Source organism: Mesoplodon mirus (assembly GCF_964341445.2).
Source record: "Mesoplodon mirus genome assembly, chromosome: 3".
Taxonomy (NCBI): Eukaryota; Metazoa; Chordata; class Mammalia; order Artiodactyla; family Ziphiidae; genus Mesoplodon; species Mesoplodon mirus.
Genome location: NC_138978.1, coordinates 46,537,896 through 46,561,467, shown reverse-complemented (window position 1 = coordinate 46,561,467; position 23,572 = coordinate 46,537,896). Strand labels below are relative to the sequence as shown.

The 23,572-nt window shown below is 33.7% G+C and overlaps 1 protein-coding gene across 6 annotated transcripts in view; it reads left to right on the top strand.

Moving 5' to 3' along the window:
* The window catches only part of NRDC (nardilysin convertase), a gene marked incomplete at its 5' end in the record, with an annotated part of 92,076 nt that overhangs the window by 18,133 nt on the left and 50,371 nt on the right, over positions 1–23,572 (top strand). For 4 of the 6 annotated variants that reach the window (XM_082613360.1, XM_082613357.1, XM_082613358.1 and 1 more), the window contains 5 exons: positions 4,157–4,475; positions 6,907–7,040; positions 7,946–8,015; positions 8,176–8,257; positions 9,114–9,267. In XM_082613360.1, coding sequence (XP_082469486.1) covers positions 4,157–4,475; positions 6,907–7,040; positions 7,946–8,015; positions 8,176–8,257; positions 9,114–9,267 — 759 coding nt within the window. The remainder of the gene's footprint in view (positions 1–4,156; positions 4,476–6,906; positions 7,041–7,945; positions 8,016–8,175; positions 8,258–9,113; positions 9,268–23,572) is intronic. The other 2 variants (XM_082613361.1, XM_082613359.1) reach the window with 1 other exon arrangement.

Here is a 23,572-nt window from a genome sequence, read left to right as displayed (position 1 = left end):
AAATGTGAGGTGTTATTATTAGATATATATTTATAGTTTCTTTTGCTTTTGTGAATAGGATCTTTTATTTAAATCTCATTTTATTTAATTGGTTACTTTTGGTGTATAGGAAATTCATGATTTTCGTTCATGGTTCTTGATTTGGATGCTTTGCTGAAGTCTTCATACTATGCTAATACATATATATTTTAAATTCTCTTGCATTCTCTAGGTAATCGTATATTTTTGCAATGAATTGTTTTAGCTTTCAATATCTTTGCCGTATAAATCTATTTTATTTATTTATATTGTGGATCTATTTTCATTTGCTAGGACTTCAAATACAGTGCTGAATAGAAGTGATGATGAAGAGCATTTTGTCCATAACTATCTTTAAATGGATTTGATGATTTTATAGAAGTTAACTCTCTGTAAAGCTAAGGGGTGTGTGTATGTGTGTGTTTGTGTGTGTGTTCTTAATTTGTTGTGGAGTGGGTTTTGGATTTTCATTATATTATTTTTATTATACAAATAAGTGATTGTATTTTTATTACAAAAGATTGAAAAATATGTAGAAATTATAGAGTAAAGCATGAAAGTTCTTGTATCTTGCTCTACTTTTATTCCTCTCTCCAGGTGTATATATTTCTGTTACATTTGGTTTGTATCCTTTTCGTTCTTTTGCTATACCTTTATGTACATTTAGTGTGTATATGTGTGCACATAATTTTATTTTATAAAACTACTTGATATTTTGTTTCATTTAGCAGATATTAAGTACCTATCATGTATCAGGCCCCCTTTAGGCATTAACATTCTTTTGTTCATTCAACAGATATTTCTTAAATGTTTCCTAAGTGCCAGGCAATGTCTTAGGTGCTGGGAATATAGCTATGAAGAAAAAGAAAAGCCCTGCCCTCAGAGCTAACTTTCTAAAGGTGCAGACAGAAAAATTAAAAAAAAAAAACCCCAAACAAAAACAAATGATGATAAATAGTGTGAAAAAAGTTAAAACAGGATAAAAGAGGATAGGGATGGACTGGGGTGCAATATTAGATAGTGCGTCAGAGAAAGCGTGTTTGAAAAGGGGACATTTTAGCAAAGACTTGAAAGAGATGGAGCAGATGTTCAAGAAAGAACAATACGTTTTGGTCAGAGCAAAGAGAATGAGGGAAGAGTAGGAAAGAAGTTTGGAGAAGTGGTGGGGCGCCAGATTATGTGGAGCTTTCTAGGCCCTGGTAAGGATTTTGGATTTTATTCCAAGTATGATGGGAAGCCATTGATGGTTTTTGAAAAGAGAAATGGCCTTGTATTAGTTTGTTAGGGCTGCCATAACAAAATACCAAAGTGACTTAAACTATAGAAATTTATTTTCTTACACTTCTGGAGGTTAGAAGTCCAAGATAAAGCTGTCAGTAGGTTTGGTTTCTTCTGAGGCCTCTCCCTTTGGCTTGCAGTTGACGGTCTCCTTGCTGTCTCCCCATCTGCTCTTTGATCTGTGTGTGGGCATGTCCAGTGTCTGTGTGTCCAAATTTCCTCCTCTTAATCAGGACACCAGTCAGATTAGACTAGGGCCCACCCTAATGGCCTCATTTTAACTTAATCACATCTTTAAAAACCTTATTTCTAAATACAGTCACATTCTGAGGTTAAGACTTTTTACATAAGACTTTTGGAGGAACACAAGTTAGCCCATAATACACCTGATCTGCTTTGTTCAGGCTGCTAAGGATAGACTTGAGGTATGTGTGTGGGGTGGGAGTGGGGAGTGTAGGCTTTTTTTCAGACTTTCTTGGGAAGAACTAATACCTTGTCTATTAATACCTTGTCTACTAATACCTTGTTCTATTTTCTATTTTCTCCATTAATCTGATTAAATTTGAATGTTTTCTAATAATTTCTAAAAACTTCTGGTCTGCATAATGGCATCGTTTTCTTTCTTTTATTGAAGTATAGTTGATTTACATTACTGTGTTAGTTTCAGGTATACAGCAACGTGATTCAGTTATATATATATAAATATATAATATATTTTTCAGATTCTTTTTCATTACTATAAGATACTGAATATAGTTCCCTTTGCTATACATAAATCCTTGTTGTTTATCTATTTTGTATATAGTGGTGTGTATCTTTTAATCCCATACTACTAACTTATTTCTCCCCACCCTCACTTTCCCCTTTGGTAACCATAAGTTTGTTTTTTACGTCTGTGAGTCTGTTTCTGTTCTGTAAATAAATTCATTTGTATTAGATTCCACATATAAGTGATATAATATTTGTCTTTCTCTCCCTGACTTACTTCACTCAGTATGGTAATCTCTCGGTCCATCCATGTTGCTGCAGATGGCAATATTTCATTCTTTTTTTATGGCTAAGTAATATTTCACTGTGTGTGTGTGTATGTGTGCATGTGTGTGTAACATCTTGTTTATCCATTCATCTGCTGATGGACACTTAGGTTGCTTCCATGTCTTGGCTATTATAAATAGTACTGCTATGAACATTGGTGTGCATGTATCTTTCCAAATTAGAGTTTTCATTTTTTCTGGATATATGCCCAAGAGTAGGATTGCTGGATCATATGGTAACTCTGTTTTTAGTTTTTTTAAGGAACCTTCATACTGTTTTCCATAGTGGCTGCACCAATTTACATTCCCACCAACAGTGTAGGAGGGTTCCTTTTTCTCCACACCCTCTCTAGCATTTATTATTTGTAGACTTTTTGATGATGGCCATTCTGATTGGTGTGAGATGGTACCTCATTGTAGTTTTGATTTGCATTTCTCTAATAATTAATGATATTGAGCATTTTTTCATGTATCTGTTGGCCACCTGTACATTTTCTTTGGAGAAATGTCTGTTTAGGTCTTCTGACCATTTTTTGATTGAGTTGTTTGTTTTTTTGATATTGAGTTATATGAGCTGTTTATACATTTTGGAAATTAACCCCTTGTTGGTTGTATCATTTGCAGATATTTTCTTCCATTCTGTAGGTTGTCTTTTCGTCTTGTTTATGGTTTCCTATGCTGACATTTTTTAAGTCTGTTGTGATTTTGTTCTCAAACAAAACCAAAACAAAAAATAACCATAACATTTTTTTTCTGTTTTTTAAATGTGATTTTTTATATGGGAAGGAGATAAATCCATGTGTTTTGTCTTCCATCTTGACTCGTAGGCTCCTTTTCTTGTTGCATGTTATTTTTTATAGTTTCTGCTAGAAAACTTTTTTTTTTCCCAGCTTCAATGCTCAGCTTAAGTGTACCTTATCTCAGAAGCCTTCCCTGACTGCTTCCTTCTTTCTAACATCCTGTGTTTACCTCTGTCATTCTGTATTGTACTGGCTTTATTGTATTGTATTAGACAGTGAGTGCCTGAGGATGAATAATGTGATTTTATTCTCTTTACCCTTAATGTATCTTATACACTTCAGGCTGCTAAGTAAATGTTTATTGACTAACACACTGAAGAATGAGTATAAATGCGAGAAGTTTGTCATAGATATTCAGTCATCAAACTGGCACAACAGTTTTACTAATTAGGATAGTCATGCTTACAGCGGTGCTACTAGTCTGTGGGATTTACTTTTCTTAGAGATGTAGCCATTTTCTTAGTTCATAAAAGCATCTTTGGAGACTGGTATAAAATATCAAACACATTGTACCAAAAGGAATCAACAGAGTTTAAATATAATGAGATTTTGATTCAATATTTAAGCTGATATGACTGCTCTGTATATTGAGTGATATGTCTCTTTTAGGGTAGGTCTTCTGGTATGGTAGAATGTTTATTAAATACTTATAAGCTAAAAAATATAGTAAGGGAGGCTGGGTGGTGGGTTTGTTGTCTATGTTTAACTTCTAAAATTTAGTTTTTGAATAGGTAAATATATTTTCATAGTTCAAAATTAAAAATACAAACAGGGTAGATTCCCTGTATTTAGAAAATACAAACAGGGAAGCATCTCTCTCATCGTTTCCCTGTAGATACTTGGAAACTGATAAGCTTTTGAGGTTCTCCTCCTCACAATCAACCAGTTTTCATTAGTTTAAAAAGTGTTGTGTGTGTACTTGGATTTTTAAAATAATTCTGCTAAGCTGATCACTTGTGTTGGTGTAGTATAATGAATGGCTGACTCAAATGTTTTGTGATTTTTTTTTCTCTCTTTTTTTTTTAGATACATCAAATTACGAAATGGCTTGCAGGCACTTTTGATTTCAGACCTAAGTAATATGGAAGGTAAAATGGGTGATGCAACAGATGATGAAGAGGAAGAAGAAGAGGAGGAAGAAGAAGAAGATGATGACGACGATGACGACGATGATGAGGATTCTGGAGCGGAAATAGAAGATGATGATGAAGAGGGTTTTGATGATGAAGATGAGTTTGATGATGATGATGACGGACATGATGATGATGATCTTGATACTGAGGATAATGAATTGGAAGAATTAGAAGAGAGGGCAGAAGCTAGAAAGAAAACCACTGAAAAACAGGTGTGAATCATGTCTTCTATCTTTTTCTAATTTGGGAATTCTTTGGGATAAGTTCCAAACTTATGTTTTATCTCTTAATGGCCAAAAGGAAATATATATCTTTTGATCTTAGTAAAGGTATATTTATTCTGTATAAAGATTACATTTAAAAAATGTTTTTCTCTAATTATAAAAGTGACAAATGCTTATTATAGAAGCTAATGGAAAATAAAGAAAAACAAAAATATAAAAGTTGCCCGTAACCATAACTCTCAGAGGTAATCACTTACCAGTATTTGACTGCGTTATATGTTTTAAAAACAAATGCCTGGAGGTGAGGATCCACATAATTCTTAGCCTGGGATAGAGGAATAAGAGAGAGAGTATCATCCTTGGAGAGACTGGAAAAAGCTTAAGAAAAGAACAAGGCTAGCGTAGAGTCCTCACCTGGGCCTAGGGTTCTAAGAGTCCTCATATGAGTCATTTCTGTCTTTGTAATTGAATGTGATTTATCTCTTTTTATGAGGAAGCACCAGAGGTTTGAATAAATAATAAATAAGTAAATTGGAAGAAATGTAATAGAAATGGGGAGTTGAGCTTAGTTAGTGAAACATATAATAACAATAGGTGAGCAGATAAATAGGGCTTGATAGAGATAATTTTCCTCTCTGGATATTTTTTGAAGAATGCTTCCATTTTGCAGTAGGAAGTACCTATATTGGAGGATAATATTCTGGAGCTATTATAGTGGAATTGATCAGCAAATGTTCGTTAAAGATAGTATCTTGAATATTGATAATGCATTCAACATGGTACAGGCCTCAAAGAATGAATTAAAGTTCAGATGATTAACACTAAAATCTAAAGGTCATATGTATAATACTATAAAGTCAGCTCTCAAAGTGTGAAGATGGGAGATTTAAGTAGTAGATATGGCCTAAATAAATTCTTTGATAGATACTCTTTCTGGAAAAAATTATTATTTTTTTAAAGAAGATTGTGGCAATTCTTTCACTGAGGTGTTGGAGGGATTGAGTCATGTTTAAAGAAGCTATTTGCCCTTGCTATTCAGATTGTGAGTGATGCCTGTTTTGGGAGAGCAAGATAGGTCAAGTGGTTTTAGCTTGGAAAGCTTTAGGGATGAAAACCAAAACACTGGGGGGAAAAATATATATATATATGCTACTTGATAGTCTATAGTAAGGTCTTTGTCAGTAAATTGGGAATTAATAAATTCACTTTTAATTTAAAATAGATCTAGTAATTCCAAATAGAGGAATAATAGAAGGGAAGAAATGATAAAAGTCAGAAATGGAAAGAGCATTGACAGTCAGGAAACCTGAATTTTAATTCTGAATCTGTCACTATCTTTCTGAATGATCTTAGGCCTTTTCATTTTCTCATTTTTTTCTCATTTCTAAAACAAGAGAATTAGGTTACATAAATTTTAAAGTCCATTTTAGCTCCAAAACTTACTGTGTTATAACTTCATAACTGAATATTCCTTGTCTGTAAATTTCTTTCTATATGTCTGTCTGTGTATTTGTAGCTTTTCCTGTGTTTTGGACTTCTTTATACCTTCTGTCAACTGATAAGCAAAACTCTAGGATTAAATTAAGAATTGTTTTGACAGCCAATTTTATTGTCAAGATATAATAAAATATCTTAGATTTATACAGAAATTGTGAACCTCTTTGACAAATGAAGATGTGCATCCAGTATTTTGGGTACCCCTTTTAACCTTGCTTAAGTGCATCAAACTCCAAATGTTACCTCGTCTAGAAGCAGCAAGGTCACATTCTAAAGATCATTTAAAAAATGGCTTAGATGCTGCCTTTCTTTTCTGAGAACTTGGTATGATATATTCCCTCATAAGATATTGATAGGTAATTCTCTGGATATTAGAAAGGAATGGAGGAACCTAATGCAATTTGAAGAAGAGATCGAACTGTTTAGATTCAGATGCAGCGGGTACACGAGTGAAAGGCTTTCCTTTGATCCCATGATCTGGGAAAATGATTTATAGTCATTGAATGAATAAATGCCTACAAAAGGGAAATAACGTAGATAGTCTAGGTAAGAGGTGGCTTAAGAGTAGTATAGGGTTTGCAGCGGTTTTATGATTTTTTGTTTGAAAAATGTGAAATGTGTTCAAGATAAATATGCAAATTTATAAGGGTAGTGGGAAGAAAAAATTTTGAGGTTTTTGGAAAACTTTTACCTAATTAGGAAGTTAACTACTCTTTTGAGTTATCATTTTTATCCCCTCTATTTTCTTCCTCTCAAAAGGAAATTGTTCTTGATCTGAAAGCTTTAATAAATTAACAAGATTGGAATTTAAGTATGATATATGCTGAATTATGATTTGTTTAGGCCTTAAGTCAATTCTCAAGTATGTTTCAAGTATGAATTTCTTGGGTAGATAATTCTCAAGTATGAATTTCTTTTCTAGCAATCACAGAGCCTGTTTTTGCTGTTGTCAAAGCTGACTGATAGACTGTGGTTTAAGTCAACTTATACAAAAATGTCTTCAACCCTGCTGGTCGAGACAAGAAAACTTTATGGGGTAGTTGGAGCTGAAAGCAGGTTAGGCCTCTATTAAACATCACAGAACAGGTTAGACTGTGCCTTGAAGAAGTGGATATTCCCTCATGTTGTAACTGAGTTTATGTGTCTAAGTCTTAAGTATGGGATTTATGGTATCAAGTGAGACTATTTGGTTCTTCCAAAAGTGTACTTTTTTTTTTTCTCCCCTGACACATGGTTAAACTTTATACCAGGTGTATGCTATTTTTTAAAAACCCTCTAAGAGGATAACCATTTATCAAAACAGTCTTGTGTCATCAAATCTGTTAGCCCTTTAAAATGGACATTTGTAAAATTTGGGAAAGTTAATAATTCAACTTTCTATCCTCAAGGATTCAAATTGACTATCTCTCCCCTTTTGTATCTTTTAACTTATAATGATATAATGGTATGCCCTGATCATTTTAAATGCAGAGTTTGGTATGCCTCCTGACCATCTATTTTGTTGGAAACTGATTTTCCCAAGGTATTGGGAGAATATCAACCAATAAATATTCTATATATCTTCAATAAGAAGTGAAGAACTAAAAAGCCTCTTTAAAGTTTAGTTCTGTAGTTTTTTAATAGTTAAAGATTTTCTTTCCTAACCATTTATTTATTTTCTTTGTTAGATGTTTTCCTGACTTGTTATTTTATGCCCTGTTTTAATAAAAACAAGATTTTCTGAGTAACATATTGAGAAATTTCCATCTAGTAACTGAGTTACTGAACACAGAGAGCCTTTAATTGCTTAGAGATCTTTAGACAGAATCTACTCAGGTATATTACTTCTGCAGATTTCTGAAATCTGATAAATCAGAAACAAACTTGGTCCAGAACTTTGAAATGCTGACACAAAATAATACTTGGGTGGGCTGGCCAGTCCCCCTTCGCTTTTTTCTGTCTGTTTCTGCTTTTTTCCTTAGGTCTGCACCTCTTCAGCATTTGGCAGGATGGCAAGAGGAGGAGCAGCAGGGTGAAACTGACACAGTTCTGGTGAGTTTCACTTTGCTGCTCCTCCTGATTCTCAGGGAAAGAATTTTGTTACTTTCTGTTGGAAAAAGTCCATCTCCAAGTGAATCTTTAAAATGAGATGATAATATTATTCCTTTAGGATTGACTCACTGTTTATTTGTATGTGTTCTACTTACTCCAGTCTGCAGCGGCTCTTTGTGTTGGAGTTGGGAGTTTTGCTGATCCGGATGACCTGCCGGGGCTGGCACACTTTTTGGAGCACAGTAAGATCTTTGTAAAATATCATTCCCGGGTGTGTTTTTCCCTCTAAATTTGTATGTAATGATTTCAAAGATAAGTAACTGGTTTGGTAGAATTATAATTTGTTTAATAAGAGAAAAACTAAGAAAAAATGTTAGTGGATATCATAGGGGAAGATTTAATTTTAATCTTCTTGAGTGCACTTATTTTGAGGATTAGAGTGAAACCACTTAGAAAACTACTTTAAAATGTAGGTTTTATTATTCAGGTACAGGAAGCCCAACAAATCAGGAGAAAATTTCTAACCTCTAGGAATTTAGGCTATAGCCTTGGGAGGGGCAGTCTCTTCCAGGGCTGCAAGGCCTCAAGATGTCAAAGCATCAGAAATACAGAAAATAAAAAGGCATGATTAATATCAAAATAAAACAGAAAATCTTCAGTTTAATTATGAATGTACCCAAGTAAAACCTTTGTGAATGCTATACAGTTATGATACTTGAATTACTAATTTTTTTTGTGTTCTGGTTTTATAAGCTATTCAATACTTGAGGGTAAAGTTCTCATGAGATTTTATAGTAGAAATTAATCTGCTTATATGTCTGTGTTTACATTTTAACCTTTTCACAAATAAATTACGTATTTCTTTCATTAAAAATAAAATGTTTAGGCTTTGAGAATAAAAGTAATATGTGAACATTTTAGAAAATTACAAAAACAGAAGTGTAATGAAGAAAGTATTATCCAGACGTAACCATTGTTCATGTGTTGGCATATTTTCTTCTTCTTTTTTTTTTCCCTGCACATGAGAAATTTCATCCTTGTTAATAAAAACATTGTCTGTATCTTTGTGTTCTGTGACTTTGTGTTCTTTCCACTTAGTGGTATTCATGGGTAGTTTGAAATATCCAGATGAGAATGGGTTTGACGCCTTCCTGAAGAAACATGGGGGTAGTGATAATGCTTCAACTGATTGTGAACGTACAGTCTTTCAGTTTGATGTCCAGAGGAAGTACTTCAAAGAAGCCCTGGATAGGTAATTAACTCAAAATGTATTTTTATTTTGATTATCTAATGCCACCTTACAATTGGAAATATTGGGCATTGTTCTATGGTATTTCTTTTTGAGCAGTGTTCTAATTCTGTAGAATTGTCACAATACTTTATCTGGAGAAAAGAGCAAATTATAAATAAGCCTTGGCTCTTGTTTTGTAATCCTTAGTCTTTGTTTTAAAGATTAAACTGAAGCCCTTTAAACACCTTTTGAGTTTTGTACATAACATAGTCTCTATTGACTCATTATTGCAATTGTTATTTTCTAATTTAGTAGAAAATATGGAAGAACAGAGAAGCAAAAAGAGATAAGATTGCTCCCAATTTCATAATCTAGAGTTAACCGTGATTGATATTTTGGATTATAGCTACCTATACTCGTAATGTATATGGGATCAGCTTGTTCATATCTTTTCATATTTTTAAATAAGGTATATCACTTTTACATATAATTTTATAATTTATAAAGCATGATTTTAAGTGATTGTGTATGATTCATATTATATAAAAGTACCATAATTTGTTCAGCCAGTCACATATTATTGGACGTTGAATTGTTTCCAGTTTTCTAGTATTGTAATGCTATGATGAATATCCTAATCTTTGTGTACATCCTTAATTATTTCTTTTAAGTTCTAAGGAGTGAAATTTCTCAGTCTATTTTCGTGAATATTTTTAAAGCTTTTTTTTTTTTTTTTTACGGTACGCGGGCCTCTGACTGTTGTGGCCTCTCCTGTTGCGGAGCACAGGCTCCGGACGCGCAGGCTCAGCGGCCATGGCTCACGGGCCCAGCCGCTTCGCGGCATGTGGGATCATCCCGGATCGGGGCACGAACCCGTGTCCCCTGCATCAGCAGGCGGACTCTCAACCACTGTGCCACCAGGGAAACCCCTTTATGTGTTCTGGAACCCCCAAATTAACAACTTTTTTTCCTAAAACAATGCCAAAATTCCATTAAAATTGATACAATTAGTTTGATGACAATATTTATAATAGGATACAACTTAGTGGTTTTTCTTCATTAATTTAAAATATGGCTGTCTACTTGCATTCAGTGAACTGGTTTTTAGCTCTTTTTTAATCATATACTTAAGGACATGCTCATAGCACATATATTTGATCTCAGTGTTTGTCTAATTAAACATTTAATTCCCAAATAACAAACGAAAGAATAGAGACAAAAGAAATTAACAAAGGCAATGCAAATGATGCCCAAATTTATCTTTTCTATACACTTAGAAAATTAGGAATACTCTGGGACTTCCCTGGCTGTCCAGTGGTTAAGACTCCACGCTTCCACTTCAGGTGGTGCAGGTTCAATCCCTGGTTGGGGAACTAAGATCCCACATGCCACACAGCCAAAAAGAAAAAAAAAGCCACGAGAAAATTAGGAATACTTTTAGGATGACTGCATGTTTGCTCTTGTTTCAAAGTTTTCAGCTTCCCAGTTTCACAACATCGAAACAGGTCTTTATGTGTGAAGAAAGCTTAAGCAGTAGACAAGTTGAATTCTCATGACTTTATATTTGGTTATATCCAAATATAAAGAAGGAAAAAATCCACTTCATTGGAAAAAAGAATAGGCTAGGGATATGTTGAATAAATTCTGACCACCTCAGAGATGACAAAACTTGGTATAAAGTGTAGTTAAAGAACTTGTTTCATTTCTTCTTAAGAAATTCTATGTATTTGAAATTTAAGGACTACTTCAGGAAATCAAAAGATATTTGCACATTTATTATAGATTATTTCTACTTAAAAGAAAAAGAACCTATCAGAATTAATAAGAAGAATGCTACTGCTTAATAGGAGAAATAAATAAGAATATCAGATCATGAATTCATGCCATAAATGGTAGATAGTGGTAGAGCATTAAGCATTGCATATACTATAATAAATATGAAAATATTACACTTCTACAGTTAGTAAGGAATAAAAAGCCTTTGGATCATTTTCAAAGGACTTTTGTATAGCATGGATTAAGTGCCAGTATTTTTTAATAAGTCAGTAAAATCCAGTTCCCTCACAGGTCACATTGTTTATCAGTATCTTGAATCATTTAAATAAAAAGTTGAGGAGCTGACTAAATTTTTACTCTGGTAAGTAAATGAGAATGGAAGCTGCTTTTGCCCTGGTGGCATTTGCTAATTTCAGTAAATTTGAACTTTGGTTTATCAGTATTTCAGGGCAAGAGCAAGAATTATCAAAGCCCAGGATGTTCATATGGTGGGATGTCTAACAGGATGCCCTTCTCATGATAAACTGGGACTCCAGAGGCATCACCCTCAGGTTGAAGAAATGGATTAGCCATCCTGAGGAATTACAGCCTGCTTTCAAAATGCCTGAGTTGTCTAGCAAACCTTAAGCCTTGATTGTGATTTAACATGGTCCAGAACTGGTAGTGTTCTCTCATGCCCAAAAGAAGCAAACACAAATCCTCTCAAAAGGAAAATACCTTTATTTTATGCTTTACATTACTTACTCCTATAAACAGTTTTTCAAGTAGAGTGACCAGCATTCAGTCACACATAAGCAGGCACACGACAAAACAAGACAACATGAATGAGAACAGAAAACGGAAAAAGACTTTTAATGCCTTAGAAATCTTAGAGATTGGAATGTACAATTACAAAAACGATTCAATTTTAAAGAAATAAGGGACAAGTTTGAATACAGTTGCAAGGCATAGGAAACTATAAAATGTGACCTATGGGATTTGAAATATAAAAAAAAGAAAGAGCATTTTGAACTGAGACATGATAATTGAAATTGAAACCCAATGGACAAGTTTAAGAAAAGAGTAGCTATAGATGAAGATAGAATTTGTGAATTGGAAGATAGATCAAAAGAAGTCCCTAATACAGCATGAAGAGAAAAAAGATGAAAGGTACAGGAAAAAAGGAAAAGGGGCATAGTGGATAGAGTGAAAATGTCAAATACGTATTTACCTGGAGTCCTAGAAGGAGAGGAGAGAAAGATAGAGTAGACAAAATACTTGAAGGTTTGATCACTAGAAAATTTACAGAACATCAAATCAGACGTTAAAGAAGTTTAACTAATTCCAAAAGTGTATATTAAAAGACATTCACATATAGAAAGATATAGTGACTACAGAAAACCAAATATAGAAAATCTTTGCAAGATGGAAGGGCAGAACTCCTTCAAAGTCATATTAGTTAGTCTGATGGATGACTTTTCAACAGCAGTAGTGGAAGCTAAAAGATAGTGGGATATCTGTAATAGTCTGAAAGAAAATAACTGCCAACCACAAATTCTACACCAAGCAAAAAATACCTTGTAAGAATGATTGTAAAATAGACCTTTAGACACACAATTGAGAGTGTGTGCCACCAGCCAACTTACCAAAGGAAATTTAAAGAATTTATTTCAGGCAGAGGAAAATGCAGATCAGAGATGCAAAAAAGATAGAAGAACAATGAAAGTCATTTTATGTGAATAAATATAAATGAACATTGATTACTCAACAGTAATTACAAAACTTAAAAAGTATACAGAATTAAAACAATAACATATCAGGAATAATGATGATGGAGAAAAAGGTATTTTTATAAGGTATTGATTAACATTAGACATTGATAAGTTAAAAGGATGCATGTAATATTTTCAAGGGTAACTTCTAAAAGAACACAATTTGAGTATAAAAATTCCAAACCAGTACAGGGAAAACATTTGGAATAATTCTTTTTAATAATAAATTCAAAGAAAAAAAGTAGTAGGAGAGGGCTTCCCTGGTGGCGCAGTGGTTGAGAGTCCGCCTGCCGATGCAGGGGACACGGGTTCGTGCCCCGGTCTGGGAGGATCCCATGTGCCGCGGAGCGGCTGGGTCCGTGAGCCATGGCCGCTGGGCCTGCGCGTCCGGAGCCTGTGCTCCGCGGCGGGAGAGGCCACGGCGGTGAGAGGCCCGCGTACCGCAAAAAAAAAAAAAAAGAAAAAGTAGTAGGAGAGACAGAACAAGTGGGAGAAGCAGTACAAAGTAGGATGGAGGTAGATGTTGATCCATATATAACAGTAATTCTCATTAAATGTAAGTGGATTAATTTCCAATTAAACATTGTCAGACTGGATTTTTAAAAACCCAATCAAATAGTTTTCAAGACTTAGATGTAAGGCTTGGAAAAAAAATTACTGTTGTTCACAAGGCTCACTTCATATGGATAAAACTTAACTAGGAAGACATAATTATTTCCAGTTTGAACACATCTACTAACATAGCCTCACAGTAAATCAGATATAAAGACCAATGAACAAGTAACCAACTGCAGTGGGAGATTTAACACCCCTTTCTCAGTAATTGATAGAACAACCATAAAATCAATAAGGATGTAGAAGATTATAACAAAAGGATTACCACTTTTTTTCATAGATGTATCTAATTAACACCTTCCAACTACAAAATTTTTTCAGTTGACCATATTTTAAGCCACAAGTTCAGTCTCAAATTTCAAAGCATTGAAACCATATTATGTTTTCTGAACACAGTGTACAGTTAAATTTTAGCTAGAAATCAGAAGCAGAAAGCCGACTAGAACATTGCGTTATGTTTGGAAATTAAATATATTTCTAAGAAACACCTGGGCAAAAGAGGAAAGCATATCAGAAATTAGAAAGTATTTTATACTGAATATAATATATAATATAAAATATTATAGAACAAAAGTTGTGGGATGCAGCTATAGTAGTACTTAGAGGGAATATATAATCTTAAATGTATATGCTAGAAAAGAAGAACGGCTTAAAATTAATGAGCTGATCAATCTCAGGAAGTCTGAGTAAGACCAGCAAAGTATGCCCAAAGAAAGAAGAAAGAAATGATGAAAATAAATAAAATAAAAAGCAGACTGACCTCAGAAGAATGTTGAAATAGGACCTCCAAAAAGCCCCTCCTCTATAAAAGCAATGAGAACATTGCCAAAAATTGTCAAAATCAACTTTTTCAGAACTCTGGAAATAACCAAAAGCTTGCAACAATCCAAAGAGTATTTATTCAAGTGAGTGACTAAATCTTACTAAGAACAGTGAGTTTTGTGGCATTTTAACTTGCCCTATTTCCATTGCCCTCTACCCAGCTCTACAGTAGTCTCGAAAACAAAGAGGTCCCACAATCTCAGTAAAAAACAGCAGTCTAGCAGCCACTGGAGGGGGCTGGATGGATTTAGAGCTCTCTAAAAACATCATTCTGGAGAATCTTCATTATTTGACCTGTCTGGTAATTTCCTGGGAACCACCATTCATGGATTTTTATGTATTTGGCCTGACTGGGAGCTCACCCATTTGCAAAAATCTTTCTCTGGAGGCATTTGTCAAAAACATTTGGATGGAAGTTGTTTACCTTTGTGACTACCTGAGGCAGTGGATAACAGTTGGGGCAAACAAATAGGCTATTCAAAAAGCTTAAAAGGAAAAACTGGAAAATGAGATATCCTAAGGGGCTTTGCAAAGCTCCAGTATATTCCTGGAAATTTTGAAGGTCACATATATGCATATAGCTGTGTCATGTCCAGGGCTGTGTGCATGCTCAAGAAAGACCTAAGAACGCCTTAAGTTGTCACCATGGTTGACCTTGAGTCTCTGGGCAAGCAGGATGTGATGGCTAAGGCAGAGTTGTAAACTGCCTGACTGAATGTTGAAAGCATCCCCCAATATGCACAGAGAACCCCTTGGCAAGGCATTTAATGAAATCTCTCAACAACCAAAGATTATCACTAAGCTAACCAAGCAGTGGTTGTACTTGCCAAAGAATATGGACTTTACAGAATTAGTTTAAGAAAGGTACTAAATTTATAAACAGTAAGAACAGCAAACAGCAATAACAACAAAAAACCCTGAGGAGGGAGGAGAATCTTGATTTACAGAGTTGCCACATTATATTATTTAAAATGTTGTTTTCAACAGAAAGTTATGAGGGATGCAGAAAGTATGGCTGAACACCAGAAAAACAGTAGACAATAGAAACTGTCCCTAAGAAAGCCCAGATTCTGGAGTTACTAGGCAAAAACTTTAAATCACCTTTTTTTTTTAACATCTTTATTGGAGTATAATTGCTTTACAATGGTGTGTTAGTTTCTGCTTTATAACAAAGTGAATCAGGTATACATATACATATATCCCCATATCTCCTCCCTCTTGCATCTCCCTCCCACCCTCCCTATCCTACCTCTCTAGGTGGTCACAAAGCACTAATCTGATCTCCCTGTGCCATGTGGCTGCTTCCCACTAGCTATTTTACATTTGGTAGTATATATAAGTCCATGCCACTCTCTCACTTTGTCCCCACTTTACCCTTCCCCCTCCCTGTGTCCTCAAGTCCATTCTCTAGATCTGCGTCTTTATTCCTGTCCTGCCCCTAGGTTCTTCAGAACCATTTTTTTTTTTAGATTCCATATATGTGTTAGCATATGGTATTTGTTTTTCTCTTTCTGACTTCACTCTGTATGACAGACTCTAGATCCATCCACCTCACTACAAATAACTCAATTTCGTTTCTTTTTATGGCTGAGTAATATTCCATTGTATATATGTGCCACATCTTCTTTATCCTAAATCACCTATTTTAATTATGTTCAAAGAGCTAAAGAAAACTATGTCTAAGAGCTAAAGGAAAATATGAGAATGATGTCTTACTAAGTAGAGAACATCAATAAAGAGATACAGATTATTAAATAGAACCAAATAGAAATTCTGGAGTTGAGAAGTACAACTCAAATGAAAAATTAACTAGAAGGGCTCAACAGAAGATTTGAATTAGATTTGAGTTAGCTGAGGAAAGAGTAAACAAACTTGAAGAAAGGTTAGTTGGGATTGTCCAGTCTGAGGAACAGAAATAAAGAAAAGGAATGAAGAAAAATAAACAGAGCCTCAGAGATCTGTGGGACACCATCAAGCATACTAACATGTGTATCATAGGAGTTCCAAAAGGAAATGAGAAAAGGGTAGAAAGTATTCTTGAAGGTATAATAGCCAAACTCTTTCCAAATTTGGTAAAAGACCAAAATCTACACATTCAAGCAACTCAAGGATTTCCAGAAGGATAAACACAGTGGTATTCACAACAACGACATTCACAATAAGACACATTATAATCAAGCTGTCAGAAGCCAAATGTAAAAAGAATATTGAAAGTAGCAAGAGAAGAGCAGCTTTTTTCATAAAAGTTAATCTCAATAAGGTAAACAGGTGCTTTCTCATCAGAAATCATGGAGGCAAGAAGGCAATGGTATGACACATTCAAAGTGCTGAAAGAAAAAGACTACAAACCAAGTATTTTATATCCAGCAAAAATATCCTTCTAAGTGGAGAAATTAAGACAATCTCAGGTGAATTAAAAACCAAGTTTTAAGTTTGTCATTAGCAGATCTCTATATGACATATTAGATGAATGGAGTCCTTCAGACTGAAATGAAAGGACGCTCAAATCCACATGAAGAAATAAAGCATACTGGTAAAGGTAACTATATAGGTAAATATAAAAGAAAATATAAATATACTTTTTGTTTGTAATTTTTTCCCTATCTGATTTAAAAGATAACTAACTGTATAAAGCAAAAATTATAAATCTGTGTTGATAGGCATGTAATATATAAAGACATCATTTGTATGGCAATAATAACACAAAGGAAAGGAGAGAGAACAGGTATATGGGAGTGAAGTTTTTGTATACTACTGAAGTTAAGTTGGTATTAATTCAAAATGGATTGTTGTAAGTTAAGATGTTAGTTAAGAAAATAACTCAAAAAATATAGTAAAAAAAATGGCAAGGGAATTTAAATGGTACTCTAGAAAATATCTATTTTAACAAAAAGAAGTCAGCGATGGAGGAATAGAGGGGAAAAAAAGACATAAGACAGGAAACAGCAAAGGAAGATATAAATCCTGTCTTATCAGAAATTAAGTGTAAACAGATCAAGCATTTCGATTAAAAGACAAGATATTGGCAGACTGGGTAAAGAAACGTGTCAGCTATAAATGCTGTCTGTAAGAGACACACTTTAGATTAAAATACACCAATAGGTTGGCAATAAGAAGATGAAAAAAGATACACATACAAATAGTAATTAAAAGGGAGCTGGAGTGATTGAACTAATATCTGACAAAATAAGACTTTAAGATGAAACTTTACTAGAGACAAGGGAATTTTGTAATGATAAAAGGGTCAGTTCATCAAGAAAGTATAACAGTTATAAACATAAGTTCATCTTTCAAAGGAACCTCAAAATACATAAAGCAAAAACTGACACAATTGAGGGGAAAAATACACAATTAAATAATAATAGTTGCAAATGTAAATATCCCACTTTCAATAAAGGATAGAACAGCTAGGTAGATCAACAAGAAACAGAAGACATGAACAAGAGTATAAACTAACTAGACATCTACAGAACACTTCACCCCAAATCAGCAAAATACACATTCTTCTCAAGTGCAGCATGTATTTTTCTCCAGCATAGATATATATTAGGTCATAAAATAAATTTATTCCCAATAAATTTGAAAGGATGAAATTATACAGAGTATGTTCTCTAGCTATAATATAATGAAATCAGAAATCAGTAACAGAAGGAAATTTGGGAAATTTGACAAATCTGTAGAAATTAAACAACCTTACCCTAAATAATCAATGGATCAAAAAAGAAATCACAAGGGAAATTTAAAAAATAGAGACTAATGAAAATGAAAACAACATACAAAAATTATGGGATGCATCAAAACCAGTGCTCAGAGGGAAATTTATAACTGTAAACACCTCCATTAAAAAAGGTCTCAAGTGACCCTAAACTTCCATCTTAATTAACAAGGCAAAGAAGAGCAATCTAAACCCAACTAAGCAGAAGGAAGGACATAATAAAAATTTGAGTGGAAATAAATAGGGAATAGAAAAACAGTAGAAGATAAAACCAAGAGTTGGTTATTTGAAAAGATGAACAAAATTGACAAACTTTCGGCTAGACTAACCAAGAAAAAGGAAGGCTCAGATTATTAAAATGAGGAATGAAAGAGTGAACATTAGTATGATCTTAACCAAAATAAAAAAGAGTATAATAGAATATTGTGAACTATTTTATGCCAACAAATAGATAACAGACAAAATGGACAAATTTCTAGAAAGACACAAACCTACTGAAACTGACTTAAGAAGACAGAAAATCTGAATAGACCTGTAATGAGAGACTGGATGAGTAATCAAGAATTTACCAAATGAAAACTATAGACCCAGGTGACTTCACTGGTGAATTCTACCAAACATTTAAAGAATTAACACTAATGCTTCATAAACTCTTCCAAAATATAGAAGAGGAGGGACACTTCCTAAATCATTCTATGAAGCCGGTATTACTCTGATATCAAAACTAGACAATCATTGCACAAGAAAACTACAGACTAGTATCTGTTATGAATAGAGATGCAGAAATCCTCAACAAAACCACAAAACTGAATCCAGCAACATATAAAAAGGATTATGCACAATCCAGGTGGGAGTTATCCCAGGATTGTGAGGTTAGTTCACCATACAAAAACTAATCAACATAATATGCCATATTAATAGAAGAAAGGACAAAAACACATTCCAAAAATCATCTCAGTATAAACAGAAAAAGCATTTAACAGAATCCAGCACCCTATCATGATAAAACACTTGATAAACTAGGAATAAAAGGGAACTTCCTCAACCTGATAAAGGGTATCTGAATAACCCACAACTAACATCATACTTAATGGTGAAAGGTTGAAAGCATTTCCCCAAAGATTAGGATCAAGATATCAGCCCTGTCCACCTCTATTCAACATTGTAGTGGAGGTTTTAGCTAGAGCAGTTAGACATGAAAATGAAATAAAATCATGCAGATTGGAAAAGAAGTAAAACTATCTCTATTTGCAGATGGCATAATCTTGTACAGATGATTCTCATTATTTGTGGAGAATTCACCTACTCACTAAAATTTATTTGTAACTCCAAAATGAATACTTACAGTGCTTTTGTAGTCATTCAAGGACATGTGAAAAATTTGGGAAAAAATTTGAAAATTGTTGTGAAAAATTTGAGTTGCCTGACACACACCTCAGCTGAGGTTGAAAAAGGCAACACTCTACCTTTTTGTTTCAGCTTTCATACAGAAGTGACCAGAGGATAAGGGACAGTACAATATAGTAAGAGAAACTCTGGCTCTGGAGCCAGTTCTATGGAGTTTGAGTCCCAACTCTGGTACCCACTGGGGAAGTGGCCTCAGGCAGTTTCCTTAACACTTCTGAACCTCATTCTCTCTTTTGTGAAATAAAGAAAAGAGAATCAACTAGAATGAGATACCTTTAGGATTTAAGATCATAATCTGTGTATGTGTATTACCCCTAGGACAGTCATTCAATACTCGCTAATTCAGCAGTCATGACAACTTTAGAAAACATAACTACCACAAATAATAGGAACTCATTGTATATGGATAATCCTACAGAGTCCACAGATGAACTATTAGAGCTAATATCAAGTTCAACAAGGTTGCAGGATCAAGATCATTGTACAAAAATCAGTTGTATTTTTATACACTAGCAATGAAAAATACAAAAATGAAATTAAGAGAAAATTCCTTGTACAATAACATTAAAAAGAATAAAATACTTAGGAATAAATTTAACAAAAGAGGTGCAAGAGTTGTTTGTGGAAAGCCACAAAAATTTTTTTGAAAGAACAAATTAAATTAATGGAAAGCCATCCCATGTTCATAGATTACAAGGCTTAATATTGTTAAGATGACAATACATCCCAAATTGGTCTACAGATTCAACTTAATCCTTATCAAAATTTCAGCTGTCTTTTTTGAAGAAATTGATGAGCTGATTCTAAAATTCATATAGAAAGGAAGAGACCAAGAATAGCCAAAATTATCTTGAAAAAGAACAAAGTTAAAGGACTCATATTCCCAGTTTCAAAACTTACTCAAATCTATAGTAATCAAGGCAACATGGTACTGGCATAAGAATAGACATATACTTCAGTGGAATAGAATTGAGGCTCCAGAAATAAACCATTACATTTATTGTCAGTTGCAAGGGTGCCAAGGCAATTCAATAGGAAAGAACAGTTCTTCAAAAAATGCTACTGCGACAACTGGATATCCACATGCAAAAGAATGATGTTGGATCCTTTGTTCATACCATATACAAATATTAACAAATTGAGACATATGCTTAAGTGTAAGAGCAAAAACTATAAAATTCTAAAGAGAACATAGGCATAAATCTTTGTGACCTTGGACTTGGCAATAGTTTTTCAGATATGACATCAAAAGCAGAAGCAACAAAGGAAAAACTAGATAAACTGGCCTCCACTGAAATTAAACACTTTTTTGCTTTAAAGGGTCCTATGAAGAAAGTGAAAAGACAACTCACAGAATGGAAGAAAATACTTACAAATCATCTATTTGCTAAGGTGCTAGTATCCAGAATATATATAAAACTTTTAGTCTCAACAATGAGAAAACAAATAACCCAGTTTTAAAATGGGCAAACGATTTGAATAGACATTTCTCCAAAGAAGATATTCAGGTGGCCAATAAGCACATGAAAATATGCTCAATAACTTAGTCACTAGGAAAATGAAAGTCAAAACTACAATGAAATACTACCTCACAGTGGTCAGAATAGCCATCATTAAAAAGTCAACAAATAATAAATGTTGGAGAAGGTATGGAGAAAAGGGAACCCTCTTACACTGTTGGTGGGAATATAAATTCCCACCAACTGTGGAAAACATTATGGCAGTTCCTCAACAAACTAAAAATAGAGTTACCATATGATGCAGCAATCCCACTCCTGGGCATATATCCGGAAAAGACGAAAACTAATTTGAAAAGATACATGCACCCCAGTGTTCATAGCAGCACTATTTACAATAGCCAAGACATGGAAGCAACCTAAATGTCCATCTACAGATGAATGGATAAAGAAGATGTGGTATGTATATACAATGGAATATTACTCAGCCATAAAAAAGAATGAAATAATGCCATTTGCAGCAATATCATACTAAGTGAAGTAAGAAAGAGAAAGGCAAATACCATGTGATATCACTTATATGTGGAATCTAAAACAGGACACAAATGAACATATCTATGAAACAGAAACAGACTCACAGACATAGAGAACAGACTTGTGGTTGCCAGGGGGTAGGAGGGCGGGGGAGGGAAGGATTGGGAGTTTGGGATTAGCAAATGCAAACTAGTATAAATAGAATGAATAAACAACAAGGTCCTACTTTATAGCACAGGGAACTATGTTCAATATCCTGTGATAAATCAGAATGGAAAAGAATATGTATAACTGAGTCACTGTGCTGTATGCAGAAATCAACACAACATTGTAAATCAACTATTCTTCAATTAAAAAAAACTTCAATGAGATACCACTTTGAAAAGAAGAACATTTACAATTATTGGTGAATGTGTGGATAAATTGGAACTTTTGTACATTGCTGGTGGTTCAGCTGTGTTAGAAAATGTAGTTAGAAAACTTCCTCAAAAGTTAAACATAGAGTTACCATATGACCCAAAAGTTCCACTCTTAGTATACATACTCTACAGAATTGAAAACATATATCTACACAAAAACTTCTACATGAGTGTTAGCAGTGTTATATATAATAGGTCAAAAGTGGAAACAACCTAAATGTCAATCCACTGATGAATGGATAAAATGTAGCACATCCATACAACGGAATATTACTTGGCAATAAGAAGGAATGAAGTCCTGGTAAGTAATACAACATGAATGAATCTTGAAAACGTTATGCTAAGAGAAAGAGGCCAGATGCAGAAGGCCCCATAGTGTATGATTCCATTTATATGAAATGTCCAAAACAGGCAAATCCATAGAGACCAAAAGCAGATTAATGCTTGCCAGGGGCTGGAGGGATGAGGGAATGGGGAATGACCGTTAATGGGTACAGAGTTTATTTTTGTGTTAATGAAAATTTTCTGAAATTAGACAGTGGTAATGTTTACACAATTCTATGAATGTAGTAAAATCCTTTTAATTATGTACTTTAAAAGGGCATTTTGTGGTATGTGAATTATTTCTCAGTAGAAACAATATGCATATGGTAGTTTCAAGAAAGCTAAATGTTGGTTTGAAAAAACTGACAAAATGGGTAAACATTTCATGAGACTGGTCAGGGAAAAAGAAGAGTATGTGCAAATATCAGGAATAGAAAAGAATTAAGACATAATGGCATATGTTGAAAATACAATAAGGTATTTTGAACAACCTATGCCAGTAAATGAAAAAGCTAGATGGTGTTCACAAATTCTTAGTAATATTATTTATAAAACCCACATAAGAGAAATTATAATTTAAAAGTTTTCATACTCTTATAATCATTAAAAAAATCAGTCAGTATTGAAAACTCTTCTCAAAAATAAACTTGTTTAGAGTCGTACAAAAAATTGAAGGAAGAAATAATTCCTCCCTCATTTATGAAGGTAGCATGACCTTGATTTAAGAAAGTATAATATAAGAAAAAATATAGACCAGATTCACAAACAGGCTGATATAGCAGTACTGAGTGGGGGTCATCTTAGAAGTATGAGGTAGGGTTAACAGAAAATCAGTGCTGTTCATTGCATTGTCAGATTGAAGGAGAAAAACCATCTCAGTATATGTAGAAAAAAATTACGTGATGAAATTCAGTATCTATTCACAAAGATGCTCTTAGCAAATAAGAGTATAAGGCAGCTTTCTCAATAAGATATTTGATGGTTTAAACCAAACCTTATATTTAATGGTGAAACCTTGAAAGATTCCACGTTGAGATCAGGAACAAGACAGAGATACGGGTTGTGATCGCTTCTGTTCATTCTATTATATTAGGCAAGAAAGAAAAATAAGCAAAATACACAACTGTCAACACATATGATATGATTGTGAACATAGAAAATCTAAAATCTTCTACATATAAAAATTAGGAACATTAACAGAATTTAGTAAGATAGCTTGATATGCAAAAAGTAAAAATGATAATATGTTTAACATATAAAAGTACAACTTCTATGTATCAGCAACAGTTAGATATTAAAATTTTAAAAAAGTTTATAAAAGCTACCCAAATAATCAGACACTCAAGAATCATCCCAAAAATTATGTGTAAGACCTCTTCATGGAGAATATATTAAAATCTTATTGTGAGATATTTAAAGAGACCTAAATAAATTGAGAGAAATACTATTCATGGATTTGAAGCCTTGTTTTTTTGTCTTGTTTTGATTTTGGCCATGCTGCACGGC